This window comes from Mesoplodon mirus (assembly GCF_964341445.2).
Source record: "Mesoplodon mirus genome assembly, chromosome: 12".
Lineage (NCBI taxonomy): Eukaryota > Metazoa > Chordata > Mammalia > Artiodactyla > Ziphiidae > Mesoplodon > Mesoplodon mirus.
The window spans coordinates 84,757,231-84,769,424 of NC_138988.1; the positions used below are offsets into that span (position 1 = coordinate 84,757,231).

A 12,194-nucleotide genomic window follows, 5' to 3' on the forward strand; every position below is an offset into this window, starting at 1 on the left:
TCTAGGGAAAGTACAAGGTGAGCCTGGAACAATTAATTTTGTTCAGAAAGCAAGGATTCAAAATTCATAGGGTCATCACAAAAAGAGAAAGGGGCAAGATGGGAGACATCCATACAAGGCAAAGATGTGTCAGTCTGAGCATTAAAAAGAGTAATAACTGTGGTAAACTGAAACACACTGACTCAATGAAAATTACTAAGTCCATAATGATACTAACACAGAGAAAGTCCTAAAATCTCACGTCGTCATTTGAGGTACCTATTAAACCATTCCTTGGATATGAAAATTGGTAAATAAAGGGGGAAAACTAAGCATCAATCTTGACTGTTTAATATGAAGTCAAGTCAATCTAACCAACAAATAGATGATTTGACCATTCCTTTACTATAAAGAAGAATGCCAGTTAATAATGTAGAAGGAACAAAAGGATTATAAAATCATTCTGTAACCCTTAATAAAATGGTTGACCCACACAAGAATTCTCAAATATTTTGTATTTTGTTGATGGGAAACTGGCCACTCACAAAGTGCCAAAGTGACACCACACCGTTACAAGGGGAAAAATTAGCTGTTCAATGGAGGGATCATACTTTCATCATCTTAAGCCAGCCAGGGATTTTATAGTGGGTCACCCAGGTATTCATGTCTACTATTACCTAATATTAATTCTAGCCAAAAATGTTTAACTTGAGCCTTTCAATCTTTTTTCCAGTTTATGGAAATCCAGGGTACAGGGGCAGCAAAATAAATGATACAATGAGGAAGCAACCAGAAAAATCCAGAGGGTAGGAGACTGGCCTGGGCTCATCAAAAAGTCTGGGCTGTGAGAGGGAAAATGGGACAGTGAAACTGTTCTAAAGTAAAAAAGAATTACAAGGCATAACAACCAGATGTGTTATGTGACCCTGGCTTCTATCCTGGTTTGCACAAATCAGCTTTAAAGACATTTTGGAAAAAAATGGACCAGTTTGAATTTGGATTGAGTTTAGATAACATTAAGATGTACTGACAGGGAAAAGGGAAGATTATTAACTGAGCAAAATAGATTATAAAATAACACATAGAAAAGATCCCTTTATGGTGAAAGGAATTTGTGTATGTGTGTATACACACATGTGCACATAAAAGATATACAGATATAAAATAAAAAGTCATCAATCGTGATCTCTGGGTGATAAGAATATCATGCTTTGCCTTCTTATTTTGCAACTCTGTATTTTCTAACTTTCTACAATGCATATATACTTCTCTGGTAATAATAAGAGGTAACTTTCAAAAAAGTCAATGTAGTTTTACAAGGTTAATATTCTATCAGGGTCTATTTATGTAAGCATCAAAATACTTGAAAGTAACATTTGCTATAGACAATCTGCAGAAAATTCAACTGTGGATGTTTAAAACCGACATACTGCTGAGGCTGCTCTGAGATGACTTATCACCTGTTAATCATTATTACCTAAAATGTCAGCTCTGTCACTCTTTAACAACTCTCATCACAAGGAATTAACAAGTCACACTCCACAAAAAAACCAAAGGAGAGTTCATGTCAGTCTAAATTCCCTAGAGAAATTCTTGCCTCACCTCTTCCCTCTGATGGGTGGGGCTCAGGTCCTTCGCCCTTGAACTGGACTGCTGCAGGCTGAACTCGGGTACATGAAGATTCTTCATCTAGTGTCTTAAGTGTCACTGTCTGCAAAAGGATCTTCTGTTCCAGAGCACAGGCTGAAAGCTAGAGACAAGCAGCACTCATTAGGCCTGTAAGGATATCGTGAATTTAACAGGGACCAAACCTCAGGGAGGAGTCCCCAAGAAACATCCCCCGAGAAGGACTAGGAGGAAGAAGCTAGAAACCAGGCCCTAGGGCGCTGAGAGGCAGCCAGAAAGGTAAGCAAAGTTTGATCAAATATTGTTTCTGTCACTTCATTTATGGGCTATGTGTCCTTGGCTAAGTTACACAACCTCTCTGAACTTAGTTTTCATGTGTGATACCACCTACGTCTTTGCTGCTGTGATGTTGAATGACCAGTAAAGGAGCACGATGCCTTCACTATCTTTACTCACCATCCCCGAATCTGCTGTTTCCCACCCTTCCCCTTCTTCCCCTCCTGACTGGCTTAGCAAGAAGCTCAGTTCCCTGCTGAATGCTAGGTTTTCCCACTGTTCTCTCAGAGCCTTCACACTTGAGAAAGTTTTGCTCCCAGTTCCCTGCAACCATATCATACAAGTCTCTTCCTATGTGTACATTTCTCTTTCTTTCCAGATTCTCCAGCATGGTCACCACCTCCTCCCCACTCTCTGGATGATGTTCCTGCAGCTGGGCCTGGAGCTCCTGGGGCAGGATGGAGAGGAACTGCTCCAGCACCAGCAGCTCCAGGATCTGCTCCTTGGTGTGGGTCTCCGGCCTGAGCCACTGATGGCAGAGCTCCCAGAGCCGGCTCAGTGCTTCTTGGGGACCAGGGGAATCCTGGTAGCAGAAGTGTCTAAACTGCTGCCTGAAGATCTCCCAGGCAGGAGGCTGGTTCTCTGGAAGGCTGAGACCCTGATTCCTGGGGTGGTCTTCCTCCAACTTCACTTTCACCATCACAGGCCTCTGCTGAGCCCATGGGGGCTTGGAACAGCTGGCCAGCAGACTTTCTTGTGTCCACGGCCATCATGCCTGGCTTCTGCTGGAGTTTCAACTGGAGGCTTCTGAGGGCACCCTGGGGAATAAGAATTAAGTGATAAAGGGATACACGGCATATACTTCGAAGAACGCACACAAGAAAGAAGACCTGTAACCAGGGTAACTAATTTTATTAATTCACTGAATCCACAAATATTTTTTAGTGGCCTACCTTGTACAAAAACTGTTCTAGGTGTTTGAGACGCATTAGCGTACAAAGATCCCTGCCATCATGGAGTGTCCATTCTAGTAGGAGCAATCAATACACAAAACAAATATGAAAAGTGTAGAGTATGTTACGGAGATAAATAAAAATATCTAATTGCTGGGGGGTGTGTGTGTGTGGAATGAAGGCTTGCACTTAATGGAGGAAGGTTTCTCCAAATCCGGCATTAAATACATGTATGTGGCCCCTAACCTAAAGCAAATTTTCAAGTTATCACTTGGCACCGTTTTTCCATACTTGAATACATACGACCCAACCTGTGGGAGAGGAAAAGTTACTAGTCACAGCCAGAAAATTATTGATGTTTTCGTGTTAATCTGGCAAAACTGAGAGCGAAATCCCACCTCGCTTCACACAGTGCTGGCGGCCCTGGTTTAGTCAGAGCGTCGGGATCACCGTTCCCAAGAAGGGGATCCCCTGTCCCGGGACAGGGTCCTGTCTTGGGGGCCTTGGGGCCGGCCTTTCCGGAGCCTCCCAGACAGACGTCTGCTCCCAGCCACGCAGCCCCGAACCTCCCCGGGCACAGGGTGTCCTCCAGCCGTAACCAGGGCCGGTGTTGGCTGCCCCACGCGGCTCAACACGTCCGGGGCTTCGCAAGGCCGAACCCGATATCTAGACGGAGGGACGCCCCCGTACACTCACCTGACAGGGACGCAGAAGTGCGGCTCCCGGAACTGGACGCTCAGGCGCGCCGGCTTCCGGCGTCTCCCGGAGGTCACGCCCCCGAGCGCGCGCCCGCGACCCGCCTCCACCCACGTGCGCAGCGTCTCCTAGTTACCCTGCGGCTGGGTACGCTGCGTGTTCAGTTCGAGCGGTTCGGGACTAAAGGCGGTGAAAATAGCAACTGTGCTTTGACAATTAACACTAAACCCAGTTCCTGGATCTCTGAAATTAAAAAAAAAAAGTTTCGGACACCCGCCTCTTGCCAACCCGGCAGGACCTCTTAACTGAAAATGTAGGGGAGGAGTGCTAGATGACAACAGAGAAGAAAAATGATTGCTCTCTTCCATAAAGAGCGTTCCCGGGAAGTAGGCCGTTGGCGGTCAGCATCACTACCTGTTTGTCTCCCCTCTGCCCTTCTCCTAGGTGCTTTCATCTCCTCTGCGCCCAGAACCCTCTCCTTCTCAGGAAGGAACACGATAGCTAGCCTTTAGGATCTCGTGAATATACTGAAACCAGGAAGAAACACAGAAAACAGTGATGGTCGAAAAGTGGGAGCTGTTAAGGCAAAGAGCTTGGGCCAGAAGGCAGTGGAAATTTGCGAGAGTGCATGACCCTAAGAGCAGAAGAGGATTAAGTGATGGAAGAGGTTCTACTGTGGAAGAGTTGGAAGAGGGGGCGATCGAAGTAGGTGAGCTCACTGCTCTGAGGGAGGTTCCTCAGTGAGTTGCTGCTTTAGTCAGTCAGCAACACAGGGTTGGGAATAATAAAGGGAGTGGCAGACACAAAAAGGAGAATAAACATATGAAGTAGGGTGCTGGAATTTTGAAAAACCAGCCAGAACTGTAAAGTTGTCCTTGTCCCACTGTGCAGGGACCGTGGTGTATTGGGAACAGATTCCTCATGGCTATTACCACAGGAAAGCAAGACTCTCAGAACACTGGCCCTACAGAAACAATGTTGCTCGCTTTGGAGTTTCTCTTGTGCTGAGGCAGATATTCCCCGTCCTTCACAGTGCAGGACGTGCATATCTTAAAACAATCTAGTTCTCTCTCAATTCTTTTTCCTCTCTCAATTCTTCTTCTGAATTTTTTTTGTTTTGGTTTTGTTTGCGTTGGGTCTTCATTGCGGTGCATGGGCTTCTCGTTGCGGTGGCTTCTCCTGTTGCACAGCACCGGCTCTAGGCATGTGGGCTTTAGTAGTTGTGGCGCACGGCCTTAGTTGCTCCACAGCATGTGGGATCTTCCTGGACCAGGGATCGAACCTGTGTCCCCTGCATTGGCAGGCAGATTCTTAACAACTGCGCCACCAGGGAAGTCCCTCTCTCTCAATTCTTGATACCTCAGAGAAAATTCAAAATCCCTTCACCTAGAAAGAGGAGGAAGGACACCAGTGTTGTGATACTGAAGGGATTATTACTGAGTAGAAAAGGGGAAAGCAAGCTATTTTGAAAGCACCTGGAATGAGCTTAATGGTCAGATCTTAGAAAGCCACACTGAAGATGCTACATTTCAAGGCAAATACCAAGGACACCACCACAAAGCAACCACGGCTTCCTGAGGAGACTGGAGAGTTGACCACTGCTCACAGGTGTAGGAACTGAAGCCTCTGAACCCCACACCCAGGATCTTCAGTTCACAGAAGGGCTGGCACCTTGGGGATGTGGAGAGCTGAATGACAGAGCAGAGTCCAGAGCAAAAGCAGCCCTGCCTTGTAAACATCCCTCACATTTCTTCCCTTCCCCGTCCAAAGTGGCTAAACATCTGTCAAATTATACTTACTAGGAATTATATCAAAAATGCAATAAGTGAGATCAGATAGTATAGGACAGTGGTTAAGAGCTTATAATTTGGGGTCACTGAATTCAGGTTCCTGTGCTTCAGTGCCCCTTGAGCAAGTCACTTAACTTCTCTAAATCTGTTTCCAATTAGGGGACAATAAGAAAACTAAGAGCACTGGGCATCAAGAGGATTAAACGAGATCACACAAGGGAAAACTACGAGCAGAGTTTCTGACAGAGTACACACTATGGATAGCTTTAGCATTTGTGAAAAACTCTGAGTCCTGAGAGTCTAAGGAGAAATGACTAATGTATCCATCCCATTTACTGTGTTTATGTGTAAAGTACACACTTTTACTGAGCCTGCCCACAAGGGGTCAGTTGATCTGCAGAAGATATAAAGTGGGCAAATTAGTGTCCTCCTTGGGCCTGAACCATATACCAAAAAAATTACATGATCTTTATAATCCAGAGGCCTATTATGTAATTAGGGCACAGACCTAGAACACCTGACACTGATGAACAACAGAATGTTAATATGTAAATATATTATGTGGTCCTGGATTTAAATGTAGAAGGAGTTCAAGTATGGAGATTCACTGAGTCTCAGTGGTTAGAGTCTTCACGGGAGATATGGAAGGCAGGATGGGCCCTGGAGAAAGGGAGCAAGTTAAGAATTCCTCCTTCTCAGGTTGGGAAAGGTTCAGGAGTTGAGGAAACCATCCTGGGGCTAGAAATGGAAAGGAGGCTTGTGAACTGAACTAGGAGGCTGGCAAACAGCAGTTGGCCAGAGGCCTCCAGGATGGGGGAGATGACCAGCAGGGCACAGTCTAGAAAGGCTGTCAAAGATCTGCTCAGATCTTTATCCTCTTCAGGGAGTGCCCTGCGTCCACTCTTACCCTGAAGTTGTTGCTTCACTTGCTATGGTTACATAAAGAGTTTTCCCAGACTAAACCCAAGGAAAAGGCAAATCTTTTAAACATGTTACATCAATCTTGGGAGTTCCCTGGCTGTCCAGTGGTCAGGACTTCGTGCTTTCACTGCTGTGGGCCCGGGTTCGATCCCTCGTTGGGGAACTAAGATCCCGCAAGCCACGCAGCCTGGCCAAAAAAAACCCAAAAACAAAACAGAAAACATGTTACATCAATCTTGTTCCTAGGTACTTATGATTTTTAAATATCTACATGTGCCAACTTCTGAAAACGTGGAGGGGTCTCAAGACTGAACATGACTGTAATGTAAACTGAACATAGTTAATTTTCTCATTCATAATTATTAGGCTCATTTTGAGAAGTACCAGAAGCCAGCAATCGAGATTCATGAGGGCTTTGGGCTCCTCTCCCCCAGCTATCAGTTCTGGTTTTAGACTGAAATCTGCTATGCATACAGACATTTATTAGCAATGTTCAGGAAATTTATCAAAACTTGGAAATAGGCAAAAATATGCTAGAACATGTTGACTCTCTTGGGGAATTTAACATTGACTCACAATTGATTAGATTTCAAATGTTTTACAGTCCTATAAAGTTAGAGGTTAACTTATAGAAAACTGAAAAGATATAAAAATTTCCCCTGCCCAGAAGAGAATACTAACCAATTTTGTATCTAATTTAGCAATTTTATTGCCACATTTCCCCCTCACTAATTATATGAATTTCAATGTTGTATATTCTTGTGGAATCAAGTCTGCCATTCTGTTGGCTCCTCCATTAATGAGTTAAATAAAATTTGGACACTTGCTCATTATTTGTTAGGATGAACTATATGAAATGATTGCTTACTCTAATACTTATAACCTAATATTTATAAGAAACATTTTCCTTAACAATTTAAGAGTGAAACATTGACAGCAAGCATGGACAGAAGTCATATAGCCTGTTCTGGGAGCATGATGAATTCCCAGTTTCTCTGTCTGCGTGGTTGCTCCTCTCACATCTTGGGTGAAAGGTTCATTGGAAGGAAATGTTGCTAAGGATGCAGTTAACCTTAAGAGTCAGGATCAGGCAAACGGAATCTTCTGACATCAGAAAAGATTGAGAATCAAGCCTCGAGTGCCATTCTAAAAGGTGAGCCATGAAGGACTCTAGATGTTCATGCAAAGGTAGAAAGAAGAGACTCTAAATTCTTTTAGTCACTATATATTTTTAATATCACAAATTCCATCAATGAAAACTCACTTCTAACATTCAGTATGTAAATTAGTAAAGCCTCTGCTATTAATCGGAGATAGAGCTAATTGCTGTGCTTAATGCTAACTTCCTCTGGAGTGTGGCCTTTCTGATTAAGTGTTGGTGAGCCACCCCTGAAGGATGTATTACTGATTAGAGGATCTATCCACGTAGACAGTGAGGTCAACTTTTTGTGGTGTTGCTTGTTTCTTAGTAAATTACAGACCATACAACAAGGACAACCTGTTTTCATTAGACAAATGGGATGTAAGTTCAATAACCAAACCATTTTCCCTCTTCCATACAGGATGTTCCTGGAAGGTATGCAATCTTGTCTCAATGTTGGATTGTGTCTATTTCCTAATATCATTTCAGACAACTCACAAAAATAGAAGTGTACCTCAATAAAAAAGACTCTGTTCATTTAAAAAAATTTTTTTTTGATGTGGACCATTTTTAAAGTCTCCATTGAACCCATCACAACACTGCTTCTGTTCCACGCTTTGGCCCCTTGGCCACGAGGCATGTGGGATCCCAGCTCCCTGACCAGGGATCAAACCTGCACCCCCTGCATTGGAAGGGGAAGTCCCAACCACTGGACCACCAGGGAAGTCCCTGTTCATATTTTTTATTGGCATAATGTTTCTTCCTAATCGTATTTTATTTTGGCACTATTTTCACATAGATTTATAATAATGTATAAGAAATGTATGCTTGTATATGTAGGTGTGTATACATATCCACACACATATATGTTTTGTCACCAAGTGTTCTTTTGTAAAGAAATCCCACATTTCTTTGTTTTGAATGTCATCTTTGTATATTACAATTACAAATAAGGTGTCAACAAGTTCTCTCTCTTTTTTCAAAGTTGTACTTATTAAAAGCTACCACCAATGTCTTCTTTTCTGTGAAGACTCTGCTGACTCCTTCAGTCAGAATTAATGTGCTTTAACATTATTTGGACTTTATAATATAATTACTTATTTATGTAGCCTATTCTGCTTTAATACATTATAAATTCATGTTCTACTTATCTCTGCATATGTCCTTGGTATAGTTAATGACACACAGGAAGGGCTTCGTAAATACATACTCTGTACGACTAATACTTTTAGGAGCATGTGCTGGGGTTAGGTTAACACTGAGGGGCTGCTATAATTAGATTTATGGAGGCTCTTGGTTCTATGGATGAGGAAGGTCCAAAAAGCTCAGGTTGATATTTATGGTATGCTTTATTGCTTTTCTTTAATATTATAATGTTAGACTAAAGAATCAAATTATTAATTTCCTCAACTTACATCTTCTCACTATTTGATACAGCTACACCCACTGAATACATCACATAAAGCAGGGATATTGTATTTTCCTCATATTATTCCCTGTCATTAGACTAAAATCTCTTGTAATTTTAATCTCTATTGAATTCTCACAACCATGGAACTCCACACATCAGGGGATTAGCTGGCTGAATGACTGATACAACTATTCAATATGTCAATCAACCTAGGAGAAGAGACCAGTATGCAGAAGACTTATATCACTTTCCCCATCTCTGGCTTTCATGTATCTGATCTTATTTCCTTTGTTTTTAAATATCAAATGTCCCAAATGTCTTTTTAAATATCAGGTCCCAATGTGACCTGAGAAAATAATCCAAGAGATATTTTTGGCCAGTGAGTACCATTCCTTTAGCTGCACTACTCTAGGCCCTGTCTATGGGCTGAAGACACATCTGGCACAGAGACACCAAGGATCCCCACTCCTACTTTCCTACACTAAAAGCTGGGAGGTCCCTCAAACTCAGTTGTTCCTTGTCCACCAATAAGTAGTAGACATATCCCACCATATCCCAATCATGCAGTTTTCCATCTTTCCTTCTGGAAGGACAGCCTAAAGAGGATTGGATTTATTTTGTACTTTAACTTGGAGTGTACTTTTTGTGCCTTAAATATACTGGAAAAAGGCTAGAGAATAGGGACTTCCCTGGTGATCCAGTGGCTAAGACTCTGTGCTCCCAATGCAGGGGGCTCAGGTTCGACCTCTGGTCAGGGAACTAGATCCCACATGCTGTGACTAAGAGTTTGCATGCCGCAGCTAAAGATCCCACATGCTACAACTAAGACCTGGCACAGCCCCTCCCAAAAATTGAAGAAGACTAGGGAATATACTTGAACGTTTCATACAGATGAAATTAATAATAGGATATACGGCCATATTTATATTTTGATAGGAATTTAAAACATAACAAACTTAATATACCAAGTAGAAAAACTCTACAGGTCCTAAATGCTTGTGTTTTACATCATTTTGACTTAACATAGTGCTCCTATGGGAATAAGGTCAGGTAGAATTTGGTTTCCATTTGTCACAGGAGATACTATTAGTGCAATTCACTTAATTCCTCAGAGGAAACTGAGCGTTCATTAAGTCTCCCCAAGCAAGAAACTGTGCATGGCAAACTAAAGTTCCGGAGACCATAAATAAATTACTCTGAGGGAAACAGGTGCCTTTCAGATTGTATCATACATTAATCTGAGGGAAATGTGTATCTTTTTCACGTGGTTGTTTCATGATATGCATACCCCTCATCTTTCAAATGTTTTCTCTGATTTGAGTTTTTGTAAAAGCAGCATACCTTTTCTCATTAACCGTGACAGGTTATTTTTGCAAAAGTTAATAGAAAATAGGAAGTTAAATGGAAAGCGTTGTCCTTGCATCTTTGCTTCTTTGACCAAAAATTAAATGGTGGTATAAAGGTCACTCAAAGAGTAATATAATAAAAATAAATATAAAAATAAATAAACAGTGTAAAGAGCAAGAACATCCAACGGCCAAGCCCCAATTAAGATGGTAGCTGAGAAGTTCTCCCCAAAGCTAAGTTCTCGGTTCTGTGTAACTGATGGCAAAGCATCATTACATGTAAGATGAATTGTCTGCCTTATTCCTACTCAGATCAGACCTGGCTGTCCTTATGAAGCATAAAGACAGGCATGTCATATTGCCACTTGAGAAACTACTTCTTCCCAGAAGGCTCTTTTTTATACTCACCACTTTGCTATAGAGGGGTGGGCTCCCAAGGGTTATTCTTGGGCTAGATATTCAATGACTTCTCTGGTTAAAGATCTTGCCTCCTTCCAGAGTACTTTCTGCTTTTGTGCATGGGCTTGAACCTAAGGATAAAAAAATTTTTCTCATTGTACATGTAAAGGATTCTGATGAGATTAAATAACTTGCCCAAGATCACAGAGCTAGTAAGCGGTACAGTCTAGATATAAATTCTTGCAGTCTGACCACTACACTTACTGCTCCTTTACAAACAGGCCCAATTTGTTTGTGAAATCATTGCTAATAGCTAAAACCTCAGCATTCAGTCAAAAAGAAAATTTCCAATGGAGTTAGGAGACAGACAAATATCACAGTCTCAAGAGCAATGAGCAGCAGATCTTTGAAGAAGAAAAACAGAAAGACACTGCTTTAGCCCCAGTAAAGAAAGGACAGAAAATCTTGATTTGCTTCCATCCCTTCCCATTCTTGGAAGCTCAGGATTCAGCATTTTTATAACATAATATTGGATTACCCCTTTCCCACTTGCTGGCCTGCATATCCAAGCTGTGTCTTCAGACTCTCCTGCACAACTACTGCCTCTTACCTGGATGATTCTCCTGTATCTAAGTACAAAGATCTCCCGTTCCAACAGGGTCAGGAACTACTCCATCACCAGCAGTTCCAGGATCTGCTCCTTGGTGTGCATCTCTGGCTTCAGCCAGTAATGACAAAGTTCAAAATTTGTGAGGTCCAGGGATCTCCTGGTAGCAGAACTGCCTGAAACGCTAGGGGCCGAACTTCTGGTGAGGATGCACCTTCCCAGGCAATCTAGGCCTCTCCCAAGCATGTGCTTCTTTTCCACTTTCACTATGTGCAAACCCTCCTGCTCCTAGTAACGTGAACTACAGAAGTCAGGGTTACACCAAACTTTTTATATCTTGGGCTATGATGGCTCAAGACAAAGTTCACTTGACTTAGGGTACAGAGTCAAGGTGGAGGCTCTCCTGGGCTCTGGGGGATAGGAACGTATTGTAAACAGAACAAAATTACCTGGGCGGCCAAGAATTTACATAAGCTTTTTAACTTTATAAGATAAAATAGTGACAAACCAAGCCTAACAGTTTAGGGACAAACTGTTGCCAAGGCTGCGGAGACAGGTATGTCTTTGCATGGCAGCAAACGCCAGGGAAATCCAGCCCACCCTGCTTCCCCTGCCCCTACGAAGTCACACTCCGCATGCACTATGGGGGTCTCGTGGGGGTTAGGGCGCACCTGGCAGCCGCGGCTGCGCACGGAGAGCGGGGCGTCGCCCCCACGCCCCCCAAACTCGACTCTAGCATCTGCCCTCTCTTTACAACCCACTCAGGAACCCCAGTTCTTCACCACGAGGCCGGAAAACGGCCGGCTCTGCCCTAGAGAAAAGAGGTTGAAGTTCTGGAGTGCGACCCGACACGTGCACACAAGTATACAGCTGGACAAGTCACCTAGGATCTCGGTCCCGGAGACTCTACTTCCGGGGTTTGTACAGGAACTTGGAAGGTCTGAGCATCTCTATGATCTCGCCGGCGCCCCACTGGTGGTTACCGGGCGCTCCCTCCTCACCCGGGCCGCCCTGCCGCCGGCCTCTCCAGGCCGCCTTCCAGAGCTCCC

At 43.2% G+C, this 12,194-nt stretch overlaps 1 protein-coding gene across 1 annotated transcript in view; it reads right to left on the reverse strand.

Annotated features, from left to right (window-relative positions):
- LOC309813167 (uncharacterized protein) overlaps nucleotides 1-3,493 on the reverse strand; it is a 56,024-nt gene extending 52,531 nt beyond the window's left edge. The window contains exons 1-3 of the mRNA XM_082637747.1: nucleotides 2,835-3,493; nucleotides 2,243-2,699; nucleotides 1,582-1,729 (exon numbers count right to left, since the gene is read on the reverse strand). Of these exons, the coding sequence (XP_082493873.1) occupies nucleotides 1,582-1,729; nucleotides 2,243-2,581 (487 nt within the window). The 5' untranslated portion in view covers nucleotides 2,582-2,699; nucleotides 2,835-3,493. The remainder of the gene's footprint in view (nucleotides 1-1,581; nucleotides 1,730-2,242; nucleotides 2,700-2,834) is intronic.
- Between the last annotated feature and the right edge of the window lie 8,701 nt (nucleotides 3,494-12,194).